The following is a 27,446-nucleotide window of genomic DNA, read 5'->3' on the forward strand; positions in this document are numbered from 1 at the left end:
CAACGCCCGGTTTAATGGTTTAGTATTGGCTGCTGGTGATGATGCGCATTGCCTCATCCAATGGTAGCCTCGAGCACTAGCTTAGTCCGCGCTGCAGCTTTGCAGTCTCCGGTATTCGCCTGTGTGATATCGCTTGTTTGTTGTGCTTCTAGGATACAATTAAACTGCAGCTGATCTTTTTTTTTTATCGCAATCGTTACAGGCGTATTAGGCACTGGAGCCTGTAACGAGAGTTGTTTTATGCCGGTGGAATGTGGAAACCTTTACTGAGCAAGTTTTTAGCCAAACGGACAACTACCCGCCGTGGTGGCACAGTGGCTTTGGCGTTGTGCTACTAAACCCGAGGGCACGAGATCAAACCCAGCCACGGCGGTCACGCTTCGATGGGAGGAAATGCAAAAATGCGCGTATACCATGCATTGTTTGCAAGTTAAAGAAACCCAGGTGGTCAGAATTAATACGGAGTCGCCCACTTTGGCGTGTCTTATGATCATATTGTGGTTTTGCAACGTAGAACCCCTCAATTTAATTTATCTTTAAATAAAATAACAAATTTGTTATAGTGAGGTTTAGTGAAAACTCTCGTTAAGTCATGACGCTATTGTCGAAGGGTTAAGCCTATTGGCGGGGTGGCAGATTTATTGACTGGAGGAGTTGCTGCAAGCAATTGGCGACTTATGTTTTCGTACGTCATTTGCACAGTGCACGGTAAAGCAGACAGGTAACAGAGAAGGCTTAATGAAAAACCAACATTTTTTTTTATTCAGAAGTTAGTTAACAAAAGTTGCACACTTCTCATACAGATAAAAAAATGTGTGTGTGTCATTTCCAAGCGTTCGCTCGCTGTCTCACTCACATCAAATATCTTTGCTGTGTGGAAAAGTCAGAAGTATATATAGAAACGAGAAGAAAAAGAAAACACATTTGACCCTTCTGGCCTACGGACTTCTCACAGCCATTGGTACTTGTCAACGCTTTGCAATGTTCCCCTGATTCATATTGCAGTAGCATTTAAAACAGCTTCTTAATAGTTACCAAGAAGCTGCAGGATAGCCATAAAATGATGGCTCATGCGCCTCGTGGGACACAAAGTTCGCAAGTTATCTTGAGAATGGTGCCAATAAGGACTCTTTCAAACGAGGCATTCTTAGGCATTTCAGTAATTTATACTCATATTGTATATTGGGCTGAACGTGCTGAGACTGGAAAGTGCGTTCTTCGCCAGAAAGCATGACGTTGAACGCAGCCTTGTACTGCGATAGCGCCCTCTACTGTCACTGGTACACTATGAAGCCCGTTGACCTCCTAAGGGGTGTCGCGTATAAATATCATAGACGAGGGAGGGAGGAGAGTGGGAAGTATTTACAAAGGCAAGTGCTGCCGAAGGGGAACGAAAAATCTTGTACACTTGCGTTCTACATGTGCAACGTTAAAACAAAGAAGGAAAGTGATAGAAAAGAAACAAATTTCTTGGCAATCGATTGGTTCTCGCAGTGTCGGCAGTCCTCACCGATGAGGACAATATGACGCCAGGTTCCTTATGTTCGGTTGCTGTTCTTTAACTCCCATGTCACAGCAGTGGCTACCTTCAGACTGCAGCCTTACTCTAGCGACAGACTGGTTCTCTCTTTGCGTTCAGCCCTCTTTCTGTGATCTTCCTGTCTCTGGCTCAAAGGCAGTGAACGTTAGTGCATCTGAACAAAGTAGTTGTTGAGGGCTCGATGGATGGTGTCCAAGGGAGTCATGGAGTGTGGTTCTGCGACCTTTGTCCATTTTGCTTTTTCTTGATACCAGGTAAAAGTGGAACCTCGCGCCATCATGAGTGCATTGTATGAAATTTAAGTTAGTGAGCTCATGCTCTGTGAAGCTTGCTCAAACCGCTCTGGAAATCGATAAGACACAACTTAAGTTATTGTAATCACCAATGAGTCGAACTGTTGCTTGTCCATTGACCCAAGAAATCTTATCTCACGTGCACGCTACGCTGCGATGCGTTCAGCTGCTATGGCACAGGTGAATCTCTATTTCTAGCGAAATCTGTTTTGCCATATTTTCTGCAAGAAGTGCTAGTTATAACTAAAAGCTGTGCTGGCCTGATAGCATTAATGACCAAGCATTAAGTGGCTGAGTCATTCCTAAGAGCTAGTTCAGAGTGATTAGGCATCACCTGCAGATGTGGCTGTCTTAGCAAGAAGGATTTAAATGCATACACGGGACTGTATTTCGTATCGCATGTGTGTGGTAATCCACTGAGGCTGTTATTCAAAAGTGTTCATCCAGTATGACCACTACTAAAGTAACTGCAGTGGTAGACAAGACAAATTAAATAAAACAAAATGGGACAAAGGAAGAAGTCTACTCCAGGTACCCTTGAAAACGAGAGACTTCATTACAGAGTAACTGCAAATCGCATTTCCTGCCCTTGTAGAGTTCCGCCATGGTCTTGATGTTATTGGATGCAGCTGTGTGAAGCTCTTGAACAATGACAGCAACTGCGTACTACTTCACGGGCTGCTATTAGCCTTTGTTGCAACGTAATCACGAATCGGCGTGGTATAACTGGGAAGTTCCGGGAGTCTGACATTCACAATCCGGGGCCTTGCTCTGGACGATTCGCCACCAGCGGATTCTGCAGTGATGCTTTTCTGACTGGCTCCGAGGGCGCAAAATGGCGGACTTCGCCTGTGGCAAGTTCTAGGCTAGGGCCAACGCTACGATACCCGGAACAACTGTACCATAACTGCGCTTTGCTTACGTCGGCTACTACGTCTCGTGTGCGCATGTGCCATGACACTGTGCCTGTGCAGCGCACCGGTAGGCCCTAACACCGGTACTCTTGACAGGACCTGCCTCCCATCTCTCTTACCGGATATGCGAAGCTCCGACAGCACGGCTGCGTGCGCGCAGGTCGCCACCAGTACGGGTTGCGCATGCGTAGTCGTCTCTTTCACCGGGTAAAACTGCACTATGGCGCGATTTCGCTAAAGAGTGAGGTGGTAATCTAGCCGGAAGGCGGGCATAGGATGCGCACGAGCGTGCGTCGACCGATTTAACCATGACGTATGAGCTGCCCTATCGTCCTCGTCGCCGAATGTGCGCAGTCGTGAACCGTATATACAAAAGAAAGGCCGTAGGTGGCCATTTGTGTGTCGGTACGCCATACACGGGCGGCGAATGTAGGCGAGCATTTCGAAGAGAGAAGGGTGGAATGTTAAGGCTGAGGTTACCGCTTGTTAACTAGTTAGCGCAGCGCTAACGTATCGCGCCTTGTCTTGCCGAAGCAGTAGCTTTGCTAAAATTTCCGATTGCTCAGTGTGACTTCGCTGTTAATACAACGAGGCTGCGTATCATTATGTCCGCTTTAATCGAATGTTTTTAGGAAACTGGGGCTTTGTTTCCTGAACCGACGACATTCGTTCTTGGCAAGCTGAGCGTGCATGCGAACACTCCGCGATAATGCGCGTCGTGTAGCTCGGAGCAACCTGACTGGACGTTTTACAACCGGGCGTTTCAATTAGCTGTGCTACATTTCACCGTGTCTAGATGAAAGCGTATGGTTGCTCCGTTAATTCTCGTGCGAATCTTGCATGTGCATTTATGCGAAACTAGCCATATTAAAAAAACACAAAATTCTGTTTTGCTTTACGAGTATACTACGCACACTTGCCGCCTGTCCGGAACTCGCGCGAAGTTAAATTCACGAGCCACAAAGAAAAAGAAAAAAAACGAAGTATAATGATTTAGCTGCGTTTTTGAAGCATTCAGAAATACCAATAATCGTATATACTTGTATCGCGTTACTCATAGAAAGTGCGATTAGTGCGAAAGCAATACTGGCGGCAGGAAATGGTTATCGTAGCGTGTACGCATTTCTCGAGGAATGCTCCACTCTGTTTTAAAAACGCTATGGCACTAAAGAAAACGTTATTAAAAGATACAAGCTGCGCGTCTTTTAAAAGATGATGCATTAAGTACACTGCTTCCGCTAATACAGCTTCATGACTCCCTGCAAACTTGCGCCACGAGTGCAATGTCTAGCATAGTGTTTCTCGTTAACTTCGTGCAGCGCAGCAGAGTTCGAGTCATATTACAGAGCGCACTCTGTCGTTACCTCTGTACATCCTCAAAAAAAAAAAAAGAAAATGCTTGACGCTCTGAATCCAAGCCTCCTTAAAAAGTACAGAGCACCGCTAAGCTGCGAGATGTCGCATCCTCTGGCTTCGCGAAGAATTGCAATGCTTTGCTCGGCGACGTTCTGAGGAAACCAACATTGGTGTTACCCGTTACATTGTCGCATTAGAACACTGCTGATGCTTCTGCAAAGTGGGTCGCTGTGCAGCGCACATGATAGGCACTAAACATGTAATGGCCGCTGATGCCGACTTGGTGCATGATAACGCGTGATAACGCAGAGCATCACGGCGACAGTGACTTGCCCGAGCGCCTTACATTGGCTGACTACCGCTGCAAGTCGTGTCTGGCAGTGTTCTCCTCGTTCTCTTTGCTTCCTTGTGCGGCAGAGGATGCGACAATAGATTATCCCGCTGTACTTTTCTCGCGCAGTTTGCCCTCGGTAAAAAAAAAAAACGTGGTATTGTGTTAAGGTGTCAGTGGTTATTTCTTTAGGTACGACATGTCTTTCCACTTGCTGAAGTCCATCTTTGGCAGGACGTCGGTTTGGGCGCAGCTGATCCTCGGGTTGCTGGAATTAGGGAAGACAGAAAAAAAGGGGGAAACAAGTTTAAGTCATCATTCGTAAGCTGCATATGCCCCCGGCTCAGTATAGTCTATAATATGTTCAAAAGTTAAAAATGGGGTGAGTTGGTATGGGAGCGTGGCTAAATTCTGAGCGCGAGCTACTGGAACACAAGCTAAGGCACAAGAAAAGCGCCGCGTCCTGCCTTTCTTTCTTGTGCCTTAGCTTTTGTCCCAGTAGTTCGCGCTATCAATTTAGTCATGATGTAATATGTGTTGAGCAAACACTAATTGCGTGTAATTAGCCACAGTTCTCATCTGTTTACTGCAAGGCGGAGCGCCAGCACAACACCAATGCTGCCCTTCAATCGCGCAATTTTGATGATTTTTACTGTTTTTTTTTATTTAAGCTATGGCCTTTCCCTACGCGTCCATTCCAAATACGGTAGAGAAGATCATAATGAAAAAGATTTGTTCATTTGTTGATTAATTCATTCATATGTTCGTTCATTCCAAGGCTACAGCTGCAATGCTAGGGACGCCGTTTGTCGCGGCACACCTGCACGAAGGCTACAGATTTATTTCGGTTAATTAGTTAAGCCTGTGCAAAAATCTCAATATTAGTGCTTTATCATGTAGCCTCCGTAGAAACGCGGCCGCCACAGCATGGAGCAGCGCACGGCAACTCGAGTTCACTTGACGGAAACGACTGCATCACAGGCGAGAGTGTTCTTACAACTCAGTGCAGTCAATAAAACGCTTGTACGTCAGGATCAGTCGCATGATTCGTTGCGCTGTTCTGTCTGTATTCTTTTCGAGCTTCAGTGCTTTCGGGAACCAGTCAACAGACCCAGATCAAAGTTAACTTTACATGCAGCAGAATTCGAGTTGCAACAGAACCGCTATCTCATCGTGGAAGATTTATGAAATTCAAAAATTCTCTTTGATGGTCAGTCAAGGCGGGTCAACAAATAGTTCATGTGGTAGAAGTTGCCATTCGATTGTGAATTCGTTACCGCGTTGTTGATGGACAGCTGAGCGTGTTAATGGTAGTTCTTGTTGAGAGTTTCAGTCTGTCAACCTGTAGTGTTTCTTGTCCGTGGCTGATGTTTACAATATTAAGAGTTAGACAACTTCATTCTCTGGCGTTTAAGTGTCATTATCCCTGCGGGTGCGTAATTTTCATGTTAGATATGTGAACGAGAGATAAAGTGTACTTACTTCACGGGATGCACCTTGAGCAGCGCGCTAAACTGAACGTCGAACATGTCGTCGGCGTTGTCGCAAATGAACCGGGCCAGCCGCATCTTCCGGATCTCCCCCAGTTGTTCTGCAAGGAACATTTGTAACACGTCAGCATCAAACTTTACAGCTGGCTCAGCCTGTTTGCACTTGGTGGGAAACTAGACAATCGGCCTTCTACCGAAGCTGATAGGTCCACCCACCATGGCATCTCTGCTCATCAGTTCAGAAAGGCACACATAGTCTTTTTCGATCCCTGAAAGCAGCCGACTCGAGTTCCCTATTCTAGAAACGCTGCGCCTTCCTGTGCGTGGGATTGATCTATAGATTCATGTCTTCTCACTCTGTTTTACTTCCCCACACACTTCCAAAGTGCAGACTAGCAAATTGAACAAAGTCTAGTTCACTTCCCGGTCTTTCCTTCTCTCTCTCTCTCCCCCCACCTGCTTATCTGCCAGGAGGGGACATGTTGTCCGGATATTTGGTCTGTCCGCACTTATAGCCCAACTAGAGCGTCCCCGAGGGGTGGCATCCTGCGCTCGACTTGTCAGTATGTTCTTCTTGCGCTTTTACTCGCACAACTATTGTTTCGAGCGTCCGGCTTCATCAGCTCCTGACCTTTCAGGACGATTAAGTTCCAGGCCATTCACAGATGCAATTAGTTTGCCCATAGTAACCACAACGTACCAAAATATTACTTTTCTTCATTTCTCCAAAAGAACAAAGCCTCCCCCTCTCCCTGGAGTGCAAGGGGCTCTGCGTGGCACAGTCGCGCACTCACCTAACGTGAAGGATGACGGCCATCCGGCGTTCTCGTACCAGAAGCGGTCGCCGCGCCTTATGTTGGCGAACTGCTCGCCGATGAGGCAGGCGAACACGGGTCCCGTCACAGCGCCCGGCAGTCCAAACTCGGACACGCCCGCACTCCACAGGTCGATGTCATCCACGTGCCTGCAGAGTCGCAGCATAGTTTCAAACGCATGTCACTCACTGGCTGCTCCTTCACGCTTTCTGAGCACGTTAAATGTATATATGATGTAGCGGTGAACGTTATGCTGCCCGCCCAAATACGACCACAGAACAATCGACATTTCGCCATTCTCGTAATGGTTCGATTTGAATGAACATTGACTTTGGCGTAGCAATATAGGACATAAATAAATAGAAGCACAGAGTAATGCTATACTACGAGTTATTGGCAGCAAGCTCGTAAATCGGCGTTAATTTCGCGCGGTTAACTCTGCCTTTCAGTGTATCTGCCTAGGTGCGTGCTGTCTGCACTGAGCTTGATAGTCGTACTTATTTATTATTATTATTATTATTAATTTTATTATTATTATTATTATTATTATTATTATTATTATTATTATTATTATTATTATTATTATTATTATTATTATTATTATTATTATTATTATTATTATTATTATTATTTTATATGAAAAGACACATACGATGCACAGAGAGGAAAATATGGAAGGAATAGGCTCGAATCTATCACCGAGAGGGGCACAAAGCCTGCTTACTGTTTAGGAAGGAGGGGATAGAAAAGGGAGTTGTATAGCAGTATTTCGTCTTCACTCATTGTTGGCGCACCGATACCAACAAATAAGTTCTACACATTTTTTTTTTTAAACTCAACTATATAGGTCATCAGAGCGTGGTGTTAAGTATCATACTAGAGGTGAATCAATGGCCCACAGGAATTCACGGTAAGCTGCAAGGGTAATCGCCTTTTTTTTTCTAATGTTTTGCCTTGATCTGACAAAGGTAGGAATTCACATAATCGCGCCTACGACGCTTGGAAGAAGAAAGAGAGCGGAGAATGGGAACGGGGCCAAGACAAATGATCAGTTATGATGGGCTCCCTATAGTGCGCGTTAAACACACAGTCGTATAACGGTGCGTGCGTGCGTGCGTGCGTGCGTGAGCGTGTGGGCATGTGTGTTCGTGTCTACGAATTGCGATGGCGTGCGTTTTGGCAGCGGTGAAATCGTGGGCGACCGTAATTAACCTCACGCGCAGCGGTACCTGGGCGCATTTCTCGAGGTGACCCGAATGCGAGCGGAGTCCCACGCGTTTGCGACAGCTGACAACAGATGAACTTGGGAGGTAATGAGCTAGCAAATTCAGTGCGCGCTGATTTCTCTTTCTTTTCCTTTTTTTTGTACTTTCATGCCCGTATATGATTTATAGCAAGGCCACTGGCGTATGTTCGAGAAGAACAAAGGGACGGGATCATTATTGTTTTGATGCCCACGCCTCTCCTATCGCTGTCTTAAAGCTATATAAACTCAGCGAATAACTCGAGCACTGCGTGTTGTTTAAAGCGTGCAGTTTTCTAAGAACAGATAGAACTCGAGGTGCTGCAACTGAGAACAAAAGTGATACTTAAGCGACGAAATAATGGCTTTGATCAGCGCAAGTTAAGCTCTTACTCGACGCCACTGGGTGTATTGGCGACTCTAGTTAGCAAACTTGTGAGAAGCTTAGTGAAGCGCAGTCGTCACTTTTGTCGAGGAGCAGTGCTACCTTCTACTTAACATTGACTGAAGTGCAGTGTCGAGTGGTGAAGGGTTTATAAATGCGTGTCTAAGACGGAAATAACGGTACGAGCAGTTTGCATCAGCGAAAGAAAAAAAGGAAAGAAAGAAAAACGAAAAGAAATTTGTTGTAGCATCGACGCCCACTTAAATGCTTGCCTTTTGAAGTCTCTATTCCCTTTAACGTTAAGCCAGGTCTTTTCTGTACGGCGTGTTTACAAGTCGCTACAAGTCGCTACGGTGTCACAATCGCCAGCTCTGGTATCAAAACCTCCAAGAGAGGCATAATGGAGAGCTAAGTGTTGTTTTTCCTCGCTGACAGTCAGGCTTAAAGGGACACTAAAGTGAAAAATGATTTCTTCTGCATCAGTAAATTACCTTTCTACAACAACAAAAACACCACTCTTACAACGATAACACGTTTGGTAAGCCAGAAAAAGCGCAAGAGCGAAATACGGGTGGCGACGCCTACTTAAGTTCCCGCACCTGGTGGCTGCGACGTCATGAGTTTTTATGGCATCTTGTAGGGCCTACTAATTATATATAGCGATACAGATTGACTACATTGTGTTCTAAAGGAACCAAATAATAAACATGGCAAGTTTAGGGAACTTTTACTCAGCCAACGTGGCCCAAATGCGAAAACATACTTTGGTATCCCTGACGTCACGCTTACGTACCGGCGCTGGGGTTCCGGCGCGAAATTCAAATACTGATACTTGGACCTTCATTTTCTCATCTAATAATCGAACTATTTTTTTTTAAATGACTGGCTGCAGTGTTCTGAAACAATGCTTCATTAGTCTAAACTGATTTATTGTTTCGCTTTAGTGTCCCTTTAACGAATATGGCAGACGCCACGCTATAGAAACGGAGAGGTATGGCCGCTCATGCTGATGCCGCTGTTAATTGAAAGGCTTTACTCTGTCACCGTTCTCGACATTCTGCTTTGCCAGCTCCCTGAACGGGACAGCTGCAGCATTGCTTGAAGAGCAACGTTTGCTATGTTCTTAACGGTGACTTTGGCATGTGAGGAAGCCAGTCTGTGGAATTTCGCTTTATTTAAGGCCCGTAAGGACCTGGGGTCAAGTTAAAAAGAAAACTTTTCGTTTGTATGTGCTGTCTGCCGTTGGCCAGCCGTTCTCGCTAACATTTTCGTCATCACCATTGGTTGACATATGCTCTTATGAAAAGCTTTAGGGTAAGTACGTTTTTGTAAATACGCATCTTGTTCCGTACCCGCAGGGCAACGGTTCGAATCCGTTCTCAATCCTGCCGCTGTTCTTTTCTCCAGAGTCTTCGTGTATGCCTTATGTTCTTGTATTCGCTCATTGAATGGACACTAAATACAGATATTAAGTCAAGCTAAAGTGATAGATTAGTGCCCGAGAATCTCTAAGGCACCAATATTGTCGCGAACAGAGCCTTAATAATTGAGAAATTAAGTTTAATGCAGGGCATGATTAGAGACTCCACCGTTACATTCAAGTACTTGCCCGATGACGAAAGCACTCCTTAGTTAAATTCTGTCACTAGTACTCAACCACTCGTTGCAAAAAAAAAAAGATCCTTGTATTGCATTATAAGACGATATAAAATGCTGCTTGTCCAGCTCTATTTGAGTTTTAGAAAAGAGAACTCATTGAGAACCCTTGAAAACGGCGCGGACGGTCGAAAGGTTTCGTTTTCACTCGAATCCGCGCCGCCCACGCTTTCGCGTTTCAGTAGTTTCGTTATCGCCTTGTGCTGCGCTGGTTCTGCTGGCTCGCGAAACTCGCAAAAACTGCAGGTAGCGGAGAATTCAGCTTCCATGTGACGCCGCGGGATGCTCGAACGGTCTACGCCACTTGACCAAAAAGCAGCTAGCGGCGAATCCACCGCTCTGTCTTGGCTCGGAACCGCCGTCTGTCGGGCGCCGTTTTACTCACCGACGGCAGCAAAGGGTAGTGACGGCGTATGCAACGTCACCACTCCCCCGGTTGGGTGGCGGGAGATTTGAATTTCGAAAAAGTCATTCGAACCCTTCGGATGCAATTTCGTCGTAAACGAAGTATTTTCTTGGCACGAAACAAGCGTTGCGAGGTTTGCGGGACGGTATGTAAGCAGTCCACGTCCACTTGGTATTTGCCTTTAGTGTCCCTTTAAAATTTGCTCTGACGCTCATCTCACGTGTTCCATGGGATCTTTACTCGAATCGCACCTTGCGCCGTTCGCAAGTTTGTGCACGATATGCACGACGCGCGAATTCTGGTTGCGCTGCTGGCGGTATTTGAAATGTTTTCCAGTTACCCCGCTGGGGGAGCTCTTCATTCAGCGCAAGCGCGGAGCGAAGCGAGAACAAAATTGCGTACTTGTAGATCTGCGCGTATCGGTGGATGGTCTTGTTGGGCAGGTATCCGATAAGGTCCGAGAAGTCCCTGGCCCTGGGCAGGCCACAGTACTCTCTGAAGTCGTTGTAGCCAGGAATTCCAGTCTCACGACCTCGCTGAATGTTCAGTGAGACCAAGTCCATGCCGAAGCCGTCACCGGGCACCTCGAACAAGTGGTTGGTCACCTGCGCCGCGGAGCGACCATGGGGAGCAACGGAATGAGAAGATCAGGTATTTTAGGCTCGCGACGAAACGCTTTTGCGTCTCATTATGACGGACACTGACATATTAGGTAGGGTCAACTTCGGTACGAAAAAAATGGAAGCGCCTCCGGTACGGCAAAGTAGTTGCGATGAGTTAAGTGTTTATGTGACAGAAGCATTAGTTATATATCTTTAACAATGTATGACATGTTCGTTAGGCCATCAGTAGAAGTGATGATTGTAGAAACATTGAAGAGTTATTTCTGTTAATCCATGCAGACGCATTTTCATTTTGAAGCCGAGCTCCGGTCAGCATCGTAAGTAGTCTATAGCTTTCGATGGCGTTCTAATAGCCCCGCCCGCCGCCCCCCCCCCCCGCAGAAGGAAGATAAACACACACACACACACACACACACACACACGCACGCACGCACACGCACACGCACACACACACACACACACGCATATATATATATATGTATAGCGAAAGCTGTCGTTTATTGTGGCCCATCTGTAGCTAACGTTAGCAGCTCAAGTGCAATATCAGTGGCCTGGGCGAGCTTCCTGGCGTGCAGTGGCACAACCGCGACTACCGACCGATGTTCGCTGCTACTCACCCGCCATGTTTGCTGGGTTGCTCCACCGAGCTTTCGTCGTAGCAAATAAACAAAAAAATATATTGACGGCTTTACCGTTGGCGGTGCTTTAATAATACTGCGTTGCAATTTGCAGCTAGTCATCGAGTAATGATGTAACGAACTAACTATAAAGATTGTTCTTTAGTGCTTTACCTGCGAGGGTGTTGCGCTGAATTAACGAAGCGTATAGATTCTACGCGTCATCGCTCAGAGTGTGGCAAGATTGTGCTCGCGCGTGGCAGACAGCTGCGTGACTTGTGGAAACAAGAACGTTATGCCTACGAAGGCTTGCTCCACCGCGCTGCGACTGTTTCATATGCAGATAACTGTAAAGAACAGAATCCTGATCGCGCATGAACATACTCGGCATAGCCTATGCGGTTCGCGACGCATTGAGTCTGTTGTCATTGCGAATATCAGATACTATATCACTAAACTCTTTTATCGCGATGTCGCTTCGCTGAACGAGGTTCGAATGTGTAGTGCGAAATAGCTGGCTCGACGGCCTCTACTTGCGACGAAGCGTTAATTACAACACATTTTTCTGCATTGTTTTGCTGAATCACGCTATTACAACTGTGTGTCTTCCCGCGTGCAGTCGTGCTAGGCTATACATTTCGAAACATCCGGGACGCGAATACTTCCCTGATGGAAGTCCTGACGTTTTATTGGAGTAAGCGCAGGTACTGTGACACGCTTCATCTGCGATGTAGAAGGGCAGCATTGAAATTCTAATTAAATGTGCCGTAACAAAATATCATCAACGAAAAAGGTAGTAAAATGGTAAGCTTCACATATGTATGGCTAGCCAGACGACGGATGGTGTGAACGTATAAGCTAACTCGCCTCAATAAATACCTTAGATATTTGTGGAAACTGATCTGAAAGTAACCTATAGCTACCCTCATCGTGGTGCAGCATTTAGCGATGGCTATGGGCCGAACATGTAACATGGGTATGAAGCCAGCTGTAACATGTTTAGCGATGGATAGGAATGGACATTTAAGAAGCAGAAAGCGTAGGCACGAGGTAGTCGCCAGAGCGAGACAGCAGGCCTCATTTTTACATCATTCACGCATTCTTCAGGTCCCTCGAGTGTTGTTGTTTATATAATTATCTGAAGCTGGTCGACCTTGAGCCAAACGTACCTCAGTCGTGATCTCGGGGTCCATTCTATTAGACTGCTGGTCGACAAGACCAAGAGCGAAGGAGTCGACGACGCCGGGCTTGTACAGGTCGTAGGGCTGACGCAGCAGCTTAGACAGACGAATGGCCTCTGTTAAAGATAATAATAATACGAAAGATAAAAAATAAAGGTGTGCACATTGCGCGCTTCGTTGCTTAACGGTATTGTAACGACGCAACAAGTTAGCCAGCACACGGCCGCTATCGGCTTTTCATGTGATATACATCCAAGCCAAGTATATCGGGGGGCCGTCACCGCTCTGCTCAGTCAAAAGAGAATGCTTAGTTATCTAAATTGCAAGTTGAAAGTGTACCAGAAACAATCAGTGCAAGGCACGTGCAATAACTCTGTGGCATCTGATTTATCCCCTTCCTCCTCCTCCATACTAAAAACAAAAGAAAAAAAATCATTGGTATACAACGTAGCGGTAAATGCGAGAGAAATACGTGAGCATTACGTCGCACGTATCTGAGGTTCCGTTTCCGTGATTTAAACCGCGTTCACCACATTGCATAGTGTTGTTCTGGAGCTCGTTCGACACACTTTCTGCCTCTTCGAGGAGCGGACTGCAATTGATGGTGGTCCGGAGCCGTCAGTTGCACCGTACGGAGTGATCATTTTTAACTTTTCCAGAATTGTTATGCATCCCCTGTCGCAGGTGACAGAATTTTGGCCCTTAAGCTGAATTGTTCAGAGAGGCGGACATAACATGCACGATAAATTGAAAAACGTATTCAACTAATTATATAAACTTACTAATTAACTTCACAATTAATTACTTTATGGCACATATTGCAATTTACTAGTTGTAACTGGTGAGTTTGCAAGGCGAACCCACTTAGAATGAATTTTCAGAAGGACAGTTTGGAGACATGCGCCATCGAACTCGCCGTAAAAATGTACTGTTGTTTCATTTACTTTTTTTTTATGCAAGACCATCTTTTACGTATTGAAGAATGAAGGTAACTGGAACGCATAAATATTTTGTCCCATACTTTAGGAAATTATGTCTCGAAACTGGTGTCGTCCTGGAAATTAATTTCCGGTGGTTACTTCATGCAAACTCACCGGCTACAATTCGTAAATTGAACTATGAGCCGTAACGCAACTGATTATGAATTTCATTAGTGAATGTTTGTTAAATACTTGAATATGTGTTTCAATTGCTCGTGCTAGTAATGTCGGCCTCTTTGAATAGATGCCCGACAGTATAGTATCACATAACAAAGCAGAAGAAATGGCACCATCGATCTTCTCATTCCATTGTTCTCGTTGTAACCGCACCCTCAATGGCGTAGCCACGAGACATGTACTAAAATATTAGCTATCTTCGCTTGTATGATTTATATTAAATTGGGATTTTTCGCTTAGTCTATTCAAGTAGTCTTCATGTCTTTGTATTGCTCCTGGGACCTGAAACTGGCGTTACGCATCACAGCGTAATACTGGCTCTACCGTGTGCTTCAAAAAAAAAATAAATAAAGAACAGGATAAAGAAACCTCACCGAGCTTTTCGTGGAACTTGTTGTACCTCTCGGTGATGTCAGGCAGCAAACTGTGACCGAAACGGAATGCAGCCGCCTGGAAGGCTTGCCTGATTCCAGCGTTCACCTTGGGACTGTAACCATCGTAGTAACCCTGCGCAGATCATCGCATGGTTATTAGAAACTCGCTTCAAGGTGACTCGCTGTAAACAAGTAGGACGCGCAGCATTCCGCAAAATTTGTTCAACAAAACGCTCTGCACGTCAGAACATTGCCGTTTTTATTTTCTAGAAACCCCTTTTACAGGGTAGCCAACCGCAGATAATCTCTGGTTAACTTCCCTGTCTTTCCCTTGCCTTTCTCTCTCTCTGGACACCTCCAAGACAAGACTGCATCGTTCCATCTTACTCTATGGACCGTCTTTGCTTGGGCACGTAAAGCGTATTTATCACTTTAGCACACGCTGAAACATTTAGGAAAATGGACGAAGGTACAACGTGTGGCACCTGTCATGCGGAGGCTGTGGGTTCGGCTTCGACTGCTGGCAGTACACTTTTTCCCGCCTTATTATCTCTTTCTTATTTTGCGAGGGTCGTCCAGAAAGGACGTTCCTATGAAGTTTAAATGAGTCACGAGCGTAAGGAAAAAATTGAAGAAAAGATGTTTGTGTTGTCAGATAAAGTGAGGTTGCTTTTCCTGATGTGGGCAACTCTTTTTTGGAATCGGTTGTAGCGCAGCTCTAAATTTTGCTGCTGATGTCGTGCTAACGTGCTGCCACACTTTTAAACAAATGTACACCCTGTGGGCCGTATCTTGCCACACAACGATTATCGTCATCTGTCTTGCTTGCGTTTCCTTTCTTGAAAACGCTGCGCTCGCTACTTTCCTGTCGAGAACGCTCCGTCATGCTGATAACGCGCATGCCCTTCGTGACTCGGTAGTACCGGGCTCGCAGCGTTAAAGAAAGGAAATCTGGACAAGATAGATGACGATTATCGTTGTATGGCAAGATACGGCCATACAACGATAATCGTCATCTATCTTGTCCAGATTTCCTTTCTTTAACGCTGCGAGCCCGGTACTACCGAGTCACGAAGGGCATGCGGGTGTAATATTGTTTAAGAGGGCAGAGACTCCAACCAATATATCTTCGCCTTCTTTTTACAACATGCTAATTCATACATTTCCACGGTTATGTTGTTACTTAAATTGTGTAACATTATTATTATTATTATTATTATTATTATTATTATTATTATTATTATTATTTCGATTTAGTCGCAATATTTAGGCATATACCTCGCTATGTAGTGGTGGGTGTAAGCCGTCTTTGCCATAAGTGCGAGCAACAAAAAAGGTAAACTGTCATATCCCTCCATTACATGTTTACTAACATAATGGTGGCCTCACGATGTCCCTTCTATGCTATACATATAATGAAATTGGATCAACTAACCGCTTCTTCTTATCCTGCTGACGGTATTCAATCAAGAGAAAAGAGTTACTCCTTCGAAGCTCCACTTTGTCAGATTGCACTAAGATTAAGTATTCCTGTAGTCCTATCATTTGGTACCTGCACAAAGATGTTCCTTGCACCGTAGCTGATATATTAAGTGAAGCAAAGTGAGTATCGTATTAATTTCAATATCTTTAACTTTACTCTCTTCTGTGTTGACTGTCCATATCACTGAAATGAACTGATTATCTAAATTCCCTTCCCTTTTTTACAGTGCTCTCTGACATAATATTGTTTTTTTCATTTAGTCTACTCCTCAGTTGCGCACGATTCTTGTTTCTCGAGTCTTTCCTATTGCATTCTTCTTTCTTCAAGTTTCCTATCTCTCTCTCTCTCTCTCTCTCTCTCTCTCTCTCTCTATATATATATATATATATATATATATATATATATATATATATATATATATATATATATATATATATATATATACAGTGAAAGCTCGTTAATTCGAACTTCAATAATTCGAATTTATGGATAATTCGAACTGTACGATTTGGTCCGGCCAAGCTCCACAGAAGTCTATGTATAAAAAAGTCCGTTAATTCGAACGCGAGAAGGTTCCCTCACGGATAATTCGAACTACGCTCGCCTGGCACACGGCCAGAGAAACGCGCTTACTGCCTACACACAAGGCTGTATTGCCTCCGAAACGGAGAGAATGGCGAGAGAAGGCAAAATCGGAAAAAATCTAACCGACACAGGGTCAGCCAGAAGGCAGCGGCGGCTGCCGCCTCTCCGTTCTACGTAACCTCCGAGACTTCTTGCCCGTTTCGAATCTCGGAGGCTTTGCAAATCTTGTACAGCTGCTAATGTTGTGTGGAGGTGGCACGGCAAGCGCCAAAACACAGCTAATCAAGTACGTCGCAGCTGCGCTTGCAATCAAGAACCAACGAATCAGGGCCTTCGCCACCTTCACATGTTCAGCGCCTTTGCCTCGGCAGTCTTCATCGGTTGTGCACCTCTGTTTTCAGCTTAGGAGGTATCGGCCGTCGTGATTCATTGTGATGATGTTAGGCCTCGGCTAACGTTCGTTTCGGTGGACATCGGTGGTGTGGCACAGTCGGAACCAGAGTTTCGACTTGAAGGTGGCGTGTGCCCGCGGCACACGCCATCACTTTCTGACACGCCAAGTTTCTGACATGCCCTACTGCTTCCAAATCGCAGTGTACTGTTGCTGTGCTTCACTTTCGTTAGTTCGAACTTTCGTTAATTCGAACTGAAGCGGCTTCCCCTTGCGGTTCGAATTAACGAGCTTTTACTGTATATATATATATATATATTTGCCTTTCCTGAGCTATCTGCCACCAGATTCTTGGCGTATTCCACTTAGCGGGCACGGAGCGTAGATGATGCTTATTATAGTCGTTATCATCTTCCTCATCGTCGTCGATTGCGAGAAGCCGACTTACGTGCTGCGCGGGCGTGAGTCCGTACTTCTTGACCACGTCTGGTCCCAGGACACTGGGCAGCCACTCGGTGAGCGTGAGGTGCTGGACCTCGGCGATGAGGATATGCCGCGTCTCTTGGAAGAGCGTCTCGTCGTCCCAGTGTGGGTTCACCATCTGCAGACCCTTGGCGATCTTGTTGTGCTCACGCAGCCACAGCGTGTGCATCACCGTCAGTGACAACTGCTCGTTCACACGCTCGTCGCCTGCGCGTAAAAAAAAAGAAAGAAAAAGCCCGTAGTTCGATACGAGAACGAGACGACTATATTACACCTGGATATTAGGCTCTTACGATGTAGTCCAATCGGCATTCGTTGCTCTTAGAGCACTTGCGCGCGATATGCTAGTACGTTCACTATGAGAATTTAGAACTTGGAAATTTTATAATGTGATTTTAGACACGCGAACGAGAACTACGCGGAAAAGCGTGACATGAGTCTTAACCTGTCTTCGCCAAGCCACTGTTCATCGTAATAGGCAGGCCCTGGGTAGTGGAGGACGAGCGACGTAAAATGGGCGATTGGTCTCCTACACCTCTTCACTTCTTTGGACGATTTATCGAAGTCTGTAAGATACACACGAACAGAGAGCTAGTGTAGCACGAAATACCGGTTGCAAAACATAGCCGCGACACGTAGCTAAGGTAAGCGTTGTTGTCCCGTATTTGAATCCCTGTTGATAAAGCACAATTAAAATTTGTTTGGGATATCTAGCGCCACTTTTCTGTTGTTCATCGAATAGTTTGGACAAAGTATATGTTGTATTTTTATTTACTTGCAAAAGATAGGCTGAACAATGCGAACCAGAAATCCGTTTTTTTTCCCTTTGTGCGCCATGGTACTCCCTCAAGGCGATTTTTCTGTGCTGTTAAAAAAACAAAAGCAACCCTGTGCTTTAAATTGTTCAAGGCCCACGCAAATGTGTTACAATACATTGTGGTGCATGAAGGCTATTTTCTGATAACAAGGCCGCAATTATCTCGCTGCACAAGGCTATATCTTGCCATTGTTGCCTTACAGACAGCTAAGTGAAAACTTGCAAGGGATGCCGGCGACAAACCCACGTGATACAGGGCAACCTTGGGCTTAGTTCGGCAAGAGAATCATTAGGTCGAACTTGTCGCCCGCAACACATGTAAGATCGCCCACTCGGAATGGCAGTCTCATTGTACTGTTGTGGTTCGCTCGATCTGTGCGTTCGTGTGGTCATGTGCGTTTCTGTCTCCCGCCTCCTTAGGTCAGGCTGACAAGGGAATCCAATTTTGTAAACCAGGTGCCTTTGACGCGGTACCAGGGCCTTGATTTGATTTCCTCTATTGTTAAAACTTTGAAGCTAATAAGATCTCACCGCATACTGTTCAAGCTTCTTGGACATGTCACTGTGATTTCCACGCGTAACCTCCGCGTGTCTGCTAATGTCGACGCCGCCTTTTAGATGCCACTCTACGCCGCTGTTGTCGGCGAAACCGTGGACATCAAAGGGCAACCCGTCTCCATTAGGGCGTTGTCCTTGTCGCCTGTTTTGTGTGTATATATATATATATATATATATATATATATATATATATAGTTCATTACAACTAGAGCGATGTGGGCGTCGTGTAAAGTGTATCGCAGTGGTGCCTTGAGGTCGATGGTACGACGACGGGTTCAACGAGGAGGTGTTATCGACTTGACATGCCTCGAGGTCGGCATAACGCAGACGTGTCACTCTCAAGGCGGCATGGCGGTCAGGAAGTACCGCCAATGCTCGCGGCATACGTTTGGAGCCGCCGCCGATGATGATGGTTGCACACCCGCGCCCGTGGAGCGAATTAAAGGAAGTGAAAGGAGGGGTCACTGCGGCGGCATTGTGCACTTGCCTGCGTCGAAACAGTAGAGGTTCCTGGGCCTCGCCATGCAGCCAACGTCCGGCTCGACCGTCTTCATGGGCAGCAGGTCCTTGAGGCCCAAGTCTCGGTAAAGAGGAGTGGTCTTCATGCGTCCTTGTTTTGGGGGAGAGGGTAGACAAAAAGAAAGAAAGACACGAATCAGCGATACAAATCGGCGTTGGCGTTGTACGGCCACATTCGTATTAGTAGCGAGCTGCGCCAGCGGTGTCTTCGATTACGGTGTCCACCCAGTTGCGGTTCGCGAGGTCGCGCTGTCGGGGGCTGCGTAGCCCTCTATCATGGGCGTGCCAACTTAGCGCGGCCGAAGCACACACGAGACGTATATACGCGCGACGACCTCGATCGGGGAGGGGGGACACGTACCTCCGGAGAACTCGCGCAGTCGGCTGGCGACTTCCTGAGAGCTTCCGTACACGAAGCCGGCATCGAGGTACGCCGAGATGATGTTCATCTGGGACCGCGGACCTGCAAGGCGAAACGTCATTCAGATGCAGAAGTGCCACACCTGGCACCAACATGCGCAAAGATTGCGAACAAGCAAACGAAAAAATACAGAAGATACGGATTTGTTTGATCGAAGAACTTTGGTTGTATAGGCCACAATGACGTAAAAAGAAGTTTATTCGTCCACAAGCTTTCGATATATACTCCATCGATGACCCTTAGTTTTCATCAACGCCTATAGAAACTGCACGAAGGCATATTGAAAGCTTCCGTTGTTGCACCACGTCATAAGGTGCATAAAGAAGCTACTAAATTTTGGTTTAAAAGCACAATTCGGTCGCCGTGGCTTCGATGTAGCTGGTACCCGACTTCGTCTGCTACAAGCCAAATAAATTGCGTCCCTAGCTTTGAACAGGTTGTATGACAGGATGTGCTCAAAGCGTAGTGATTGATATTTGGCGCTCACCAAGGGTGCAGGATGGCCTGAGACCGGCGAGAACCCTGGAGAACTCCAGACACTTGCGGTTGAAGAACTTATAGAAGGGGTCGTCGTGTGGGATGTCGATGATCAAGCAGTTGGGATGCCTCTCCTCGGGCGTGTACTTGCAGCAATCAATATCCTGGCGTTCCTCGTCTGAAACGATCGCACACAAAAGTAGCGACACGTGAGTCACTCGAGCAATACCAAAATCCATAATAAGGGCCGGTATGGTGGGCTTTATTTTGCTGTACTTCGTTTCTTTTTCTTTCTTTTTTTTTCAATCCGATAGCATTATATCCCCATCGCGCGAATATCCGTCGGCCTGACCGAAAGATGGTACCAAAAATGGTCGCCTGCGCAAGGAGTGTAAACACGTAAAAATATGCTCAGACCGACGTCAGATTTCTCAGGGAGGTTCCTGCAAACAAGGTAAATTATTGGCTTTGAAAAAAAAAAATTTGGTAAATTTTAGACCGGTTGTGCCAGCCCACCAGGTGATCGCGTGATACATGCATCATACACGCGTGATACGCGTGTTGCATGTGTGCTCAAAGGCCATCTGGCACCCACATGACGTGGACGTGTGGACTCAAGCCACCCGAAATTAACTAACCCTTATTAGGGGACAAACCCATTTGAAAGGCTGTAGGAGGTTTGACTTGCGAGCAAGGATCGGGAGAGCCAAGTTGCTCTGCTCGACCAAGCCTAGCGAGCCGCACATGCCGGTGGAGCCCTGAACTAGGGGTTCCACTCGTTTTTGCTCTATTGCCCCAAAGTATAACAAGGTTTGTACTACTGCTACTAGCTACTCGGTCTGTGTAGGAATCGAATCTGGGTTTCCGGCGTGCCGGTAAGGCCAAATCAAAAAGCCAAATCAAGAGTAGCAGTTAGAACGCAGGCGAAAGCTTGCGCGGACAAGGAATGCGCGAAAAAAAAAAATCCTCTAAAGGAACTATAACGCTTTCGCATTCCCACACGTAAGCAGACTTAAGCGTTTCTCTTGAGTTTTTTTATATTGTTATTGCATTTACCCAAAAGGCCCATGGGGCATTATTATAGAGAGGGGGCGGGGAGCTTTTCACTATGCATTTTGGTACAGTGAACACAAAATTACAAAAGCTTAACAATCTTATAATGGTGCAAATGATTTTGTACAATACAAAACATAATATAAGCTAAAGTATCAAATAAGAATGCGCTTCGTCATTTTCAATTGTCGCAAATATATAAAACAGTTGCATGTGAGAATACAGGTAAAATTCACGAGAGAAACAACGTGTAAACAAAAATTACATGTAAATAGCAAGAGAAAGCATGATGCCAGTTACAACAGCGCATGACATTGCGCAGGGGTGTAAACAGTCATAAGTATGTGCTTTTTTGCTTGCGGTCTCTTAACCAGCGATAGAAATTCGTTCTGTACTTCTGAAAATTTACTCGCATTAATTATTTTAGCTAATAACATCAACGATGACATTACTGCATCTCCAAGTGGAGGAGGAAAAAACGGAGTAAGTCATTGAGGGCAAAAGGTTGGTGAACTTTGTTATAATGGTCGGAGCGCGGGAACGTTGCACGAGTAATTCTGTTCTTCTCTTATTGGTCATGAACGGCTGATTCTTTCAACAAAATAGGTGGGGTGCCTACCTGACAAATCCACTGACAAATCACAGCAAGGAATATAACTAGAAAAAAATAATCGCTACATTATCGCGGTCACGAATACTTTTTCTTTCAATGTCAAGTTAGAAAGCTCACAGCCTTTTTCACGAAGCAACTTGCTAAGCTCTAACTGTCCAACTGTTGCTGTTGAGTTACGGCACTTATATTGCAGCTCAAATCGCAATAGACTAGCGAACTTCTACACTCCGTTTGCGGCGAACACACCAATAATATATTTCCTCCCCTCTGGCATGTGTTAGTTTTCGGCACGTGCTAAAGTGCCCTTTTTCAATTCAATTCAATTCAATTCTTTATTTAACATCGTCATGAGGATGTTGGGTGCATCGACAAAAAGCCAGAAGAAAGGCTTGAATGGTAACGCGAATAGCATTCTTGGCATTATCAGGCCAGCTTTTGTCCGGTTATCTGACCTAACCAAAATGTGAGCCGATAAAATAGGGCAGTTTAAAGATTGGTGCGGAAATTTGGGTCACTGGTTATGTGCCACTAGGTATGTGACACTGAGTATGCGACACTGGGTATCTATGGCTCTTCGACGAGCTTCTTTGACGCCATTTTGGATGACTGAGTATGCGCGGACTTCGCGGCGGCAACGTTAGATGGCGCAACGTGTCCATAGGGAAGCGCGAGAGAGAAGCATGGCTGCAGTGCATGCCTCACCGAGACACGTTTCATCTATTCGCACACTTGGATAGTCATCGTAGATGAGTTCTGCTCGAAACGGAGTAGACGGATGCGTACTCCCTCCCACCTCTGCAGTTGGCCTTCATTTAATATTACCTACCTACACGAATTCTTATGCATGCATGGTACCGAGATGTAGCGTGTCCTGTCAGTTAATTTTACGCCGCATACTTGCTTCGTTCGTGCGTTAATTCATTGCAAATGCTGTGGTTCGGCTCGATCTTCGTCCGTATGGTAGGCATAGATCAGAATTCTCCATTACAAATGGCTCGAAATTCACCAAGCTACTTCATTTCTTAGTAGGTGCCTTGTTCGAAAGATTCGCTTTCCATTTGAGGTGTAAAATGATTTATACTACGTTTCTTTCGAATTTCTATCACACATTGTCGCAGTCTCAACACAGCATCCGTTGGCCTGAATAGCTCTCGCCTCAGTTGCGTACATAAACGGCTGTAGACACTCGCACACACTCATGAGGAAAGAGAGAGAAATCAATCGCCGGGAAATCTATGTTATGTGTCCGCCCCACTTTTATCTAGATCAGTTCCTCGAGGAAAAGTTAGCCCCTGTTCAACATTTCGCGGGAGCATCTGTGGCAACAGGCCTATAATAAACCAGAGGAAAGAGAAGAAAAAAAAAGGAAGGCTTCTCGAGTATATGTCCAGAACACTTTCGTACACCGCTATCTCACTTCCGAGACTCGTGTACCTAAATAGACACAGTTAATCATCTAATTGACTAGATTCCGAGTCCTTGGGGTGTCGTTTCCCGCTATTTCACTTCCACGCCGTTTTGTGATTAGATCAAGGGGAACTATGCAATTCCTCTTGAAAAAGAAAGGAAACGCATAATTTCTGATGGGGATAATAAATATCAGCCGCACTTTCGTGGGTTTCGGCCCGGATATTTATAGACAGCCCGCGGCATTTCTTTTTTTTTTTTTGTAGGAGGGATGAGAAGGGAGGGGGGGGGGGAGGCTTCACGTGGATTAGTGCAGTTCGCTCTTTCCGAGCCTTATATATATAGTCTTCTCGCGAATTAACGATAACAAGGCGTGAAATGCCTCGTTCTCATTGGTGTATATTCAGTAATTAATTTTTTTCGACTTACGCGACTTGCCAAGTTCGGTCGGAGGTAAACATGCTAAAATAGAAAGGCGATACAATTTTCACTGTGGTACGAGTTTCTGCTGCTGCGTGCGGGTGGGCCACTTGACACCCGTGTGGTACTGCGGCAATGGAGTTTGTTGCTATGTCGTAGTGATGAAAATGTCCTATTCTCTTCATCATCGTCTTCTCTACATTCTCCCTCTCTTTCTCCTAGTGTTTTCGTTCCCCCTTGTATCCAGATTCTGAGTAGAAAGCTAGAACAAAGTAGTTTAGGCCGACCTCACAGCTTTTATTTTGCATTAAATATACCTCCTTCCTCAATGAACCCCTTCCCTGACAGCTTTCTACAGAGTGGGTCTGTGGTAGTGAAAGGTTGCCGACCCCAACATTATAAATCACATTCTTAACCTGCCTCCAAACGGAATGCGCTCTGGCACGTCACAAAACGGTATTTTCAAATTCCGTGCGAGGAAGGTAACCAGATCGCATTGCGCTAGTGACTCTAGTCGCCGCCTTCAAGGAAAGTATCCGAAGAAAACAAATGGCGATACGCAAACGCTACGTGCGCTGCATTTGTAACGTAGCACGCATAAACTATGCTTGCAGTCACTCCTCGGTGGTTTAAAGCACCCTTGGAGATCTTAACGTGGTAGTCCCAGTGCCGAAAAAAATATTTAAAACACGAAGTACTCCCTCGTGCGTCAGCCTGGCGTCACTGCTTTCGACGTTGCTATAGAAAGTTCGTAATTCGGCGTTTCGGTAACCAACCTTGGACAGCCATTCCAGACAGTCACGCATCTCCGCATATACCAAACAGTAGGGAGCCTTCATGCAAATATTTGTTTCGCGAAGGCAACGTATACCACTAAGTGTTCTATGGTTGTGCGACGCCGCCTTGGCGCGTGGAGTAGATGTCGCCCTGTGGCTGGCGCCTAGATCGAAGTCTATATCGCCGCAAAGAGGTCTGCGAAAGGTTCGAAAGCTCGCTCAAAGTAGGGACACGACGACTAGGCATAGGAATTGAGCGAACACTACAGTTGCTTCTCCTACCTCAATGTCTGTGGGCCGGCTTCTCACTCGGACGAAAGCGAGCAGCGAATCCGCGCAGGGACGCGAGCACCTCTTTTCGTATCCGAAGAGAGAAAAAGAAGAGCGAAAGAATAAAGCGAAAAATCGAGCAGACAAAACGCTCCTCCGTTGTGCGCTAAACGGGCCGTTCTGTCTTCTTTCGCGTCGAACGCGGACGAAGGCGCCGTCGTTGACCGGTCAATCATCGGTACGGGCGCGCCGCTCTCAAAACTCGTGCCTATCGTGATTTCGCCCCTCGCGACAAGGAGGCGACTATTTCCGTCATCCTCGCGCTCGCCGGTCGCCATTTCCGCGGCGTTTCCGCGTTTCACGCGCACGCGGCCTCGAAAGAAGAGCGAGGAAGCGAAAGGCGATCGCCTCCGCGCGTTTAAGCCGTCCTCGCTGGAAAGCCAGCTCTTGGAGACTCGCTACTTCGCCGAGGTGGCGGAGGGCTGTGTATTTCCTTATCTATGCCAGACCTTTCGTGCTTCTTTTTTCCCCTTTCAGTTCTTCACTCTTGTTTTCTCTTTTCTTGGTTCACCGTTTCCCCTTGTTTCCCCTCCGTCTTCCTCCCTCTTTGCCTTCGACATCACAGACGCCGCCATGATATCGCCGTGTCGTTTCTTTCTTTCTTTCTTTTTCCCCTTTGCGCGTGTACGTCTTCGAACTCATCCATAGTCACGGCCGCCCTGTCTGTTTCCTCTCGACACGTCAGGCGTGCTTGCATGTGTGCTCTTTCCTGACAGTGTACAAGCGCCTTCTTTCGCATTCACACTCGTTGTCGTCCGTTCTCTTTATCTCTCTTCTCTTTTTTCTTCTCATCGCCATCTAGTTGGCGCGGAGCATTCAATCGCAAGCAGCGCGTGGATCCCATCGAATGCCGAACACTTTCGCGGAAAGCAGTGGTGGAGGGTGTATATCGTCCCTCTCCACGCCTTGACCGCCGCGGCAACACTGTTTCCTGCATTCTAGCGAAGAGTCGCTTACAGCGAAGATGGTGCAATAATAGCGATGTACGCGTCTGTACCTGCGCGTTGTTACGTCACCGTGTTCGCGAAGTCTCGCCGTTCATGTTTTTTTATCCCGTTATTTGTATTTTCGTTGCGAAACGTTGTTTCTGTCTCCTTCTGACATTCGATCATTTCAGTGTTCACCACAGGTCACACTTTATGTCAACGTTGTAGGAACAACGAAGGGCCTGTCTATCATCAGCTGACGTCTCTTCCTCACATGTCTTAACACTAACGGCGTGATTTCCTGCTTTCTGAACATTTATCTGCCCACCTCCAACCGTCAACGCAACCGGTTCGCCGTCCACCCTGCTCTTCTTTTTTCCTGTTTCTCTTCACTCTTCTGATTTTGTTTTCTCACATAAGTACATCGTGATCCTCTCGGCACGGGCGTATAAAGCCTGTCGCGATTACATTACCCTTAAAAGAGTCGAATAAAAAATATAAAATAACTTATTAATACCAATTTCTCGTAAGGTTTGTGTAACGTCCAATGAAGCAGTACACTCTACGCGTGATCTGCGAGTTAAAGGGAAGAAATATTAATAATAATAATAAAAATGAGGGACAGGCACCGTGTAGGAAGTAATACGGCAAACGCAACTCTCTGCTCTGAATTGCACTGACGCCGAGCGCGACGTTTGACATCTCGTGCTACACTCGTTCGATGCGATAGCTGGGCAGCTGCCTTACGAATTCTTTTTTCGATGTGTGGCCGCACATCCTGCGTAGACGAGCTCGGCAGCAAAGTGGGTGTGGGGCCTCGCACACGGGAGTCGCTTGCATTGCGGTGACCGCAATAAGAGTCTTGTTACGCCGAACGTTGAATTGCTCTGCGGAGACTTTCGACAAACGAAAAGGACACTAGGAACTTTAGCTTTGTCATTTTTATAATTGGCCTTTTTTTTTTCTCCAAAATTTGGGGGAGGGGGGCGTGGTTTATGTGTAGAATTCTGTTGTATTTCATTGGCTTAAGCTTGCTACTCTCGGTTCATGTATCTGAATTTTTCTTTTAAGAAGTTATCAGATGTTCGAATACCTAAAACGCAGGAACCTTATATGAGAGAAACCACACGCCGCGAAATCAAATTCATTATGTACTTCGCAGCTTTGATTGGAACAGCGGTGCGTCCGCATGATGCACCGTCAGTTTGAAGAAGCATGTAACCCAGTTGAGACAGGCACAACCTGCTGAGACCAGCAACAGCAGTCGTCAACGCCACGCCGTCGGTCAGCTCGTTGCCCGAAATCCTCTGCATCGCCACAGTAATTTGCGAACGTTTGCCGTATATGTATATACTATAGTCCAGCGCGCAGCCGCTCTGATGTAATTTCGAAAGGCGCGCAGCTAGGCGATGCGGTAGCGGCAACTATGCAAGGAACGGCCATATTACGGCGAAGCTGTCTATGGCTAGGATCTAGAAAAAAAATGTCTCCGAGATGTTGACAAAAAAGAGATGATAATGTGGGTGGATCCTGGATATAGTGCAGAAAAGATCCAAGCACAATGGCACGTATAGCCTATATACTCGGGGACCTGTAACGCGCCCTTGAACTACACTTGTCACACGTGGGAACCAGAGGTCCCAGGCACGAGAGTAAGAACAGATGTTCTTGAGGAAATGTTTTGTCCAGCCTTTTCAAAAAGGACTGTGAAAAAATTATCGGCGCCAACCGTGCAAACGCGTTAGTGCCACTGCTCGGGCGTTCGTCGTCGTCGTCTTCTTCCACAGCTGGCTCCGTTGTGCAAAA

At 46.2% G+C, this 27,446-nt stretch overlaps 1 protein-coding gene across 1 annotated transcript in view; it reads right to left on the reverse strand.

Annotated features, from left to right (window-relative positions):
* Positions 1 to 739: 739 nt before the first annotated feature.
* Positions 740 to 27,446, reverse strand: part of LOC135898755 (salivary peroxidase/catechol oxidase-like) — a 217,239-nt gene continuing 190,532 nt past the window's right edge. The window contains exons 6-15 of the mRNA XM_065427888.1: positions 20,126 to 20,293; positions 19,579 to 19,680; positions 19,186 to 19,308; positions 17,289 to 17,530; positions 14,382 to 14,514; positions 12,839 to 12,966; positions 10,832 to 11,034; positions 6,719 to 6,888; positions 5,917 to 6,025; positions 740 to 4,702 (exon numbers count right to left, since the gene is read on the reverse strand). Coding sequence (XP_065283960.1) covers positions 4,615 to 4,702; positions 5,917 to 6,025; positions 6,719 to 6,888; positions 10,832 to 11,034; positions 12,839 to 12,966; positions 14,382 to 14,514; positions 17,289 to 17,530; positions 19,186 to 19,308; positions 19,579 to 19,680; positions 20,126 to 20,293 — 1,466 coding nt within the window. The 3' untranslated portion in view covers positions 740 to 4,614. The remainder of the gene's footprint in view (positions 4,703 to 5,916; positions 6,026 to 6,718; positions 6,889 to 10,831; positions 11,035 to 12,838; positions 12,967 to 14,381; positions 14,515 to 17,288; positions 17,531 to 19,185; positions 19,309 to 19,578; positions 19,681 to 20,125; positions 20,294 to 27,446) is intronic.

This window comes from Dermacentor albipictus, chromosome 3 (assembly GCF_038994185.2).
Source record: "Dermacentor albipictus isolate Rhodes 1998 colony chromosome 3, USDA_Dalb.pri_finalv2, whole genome shotgun sequence".
Lineage (NCBI taxonomy): Eukaryota > Metazoa > Arthropoda > Arachnida > Ixodida > Ixodidae > Dermacentor > Dermacentor albipictus.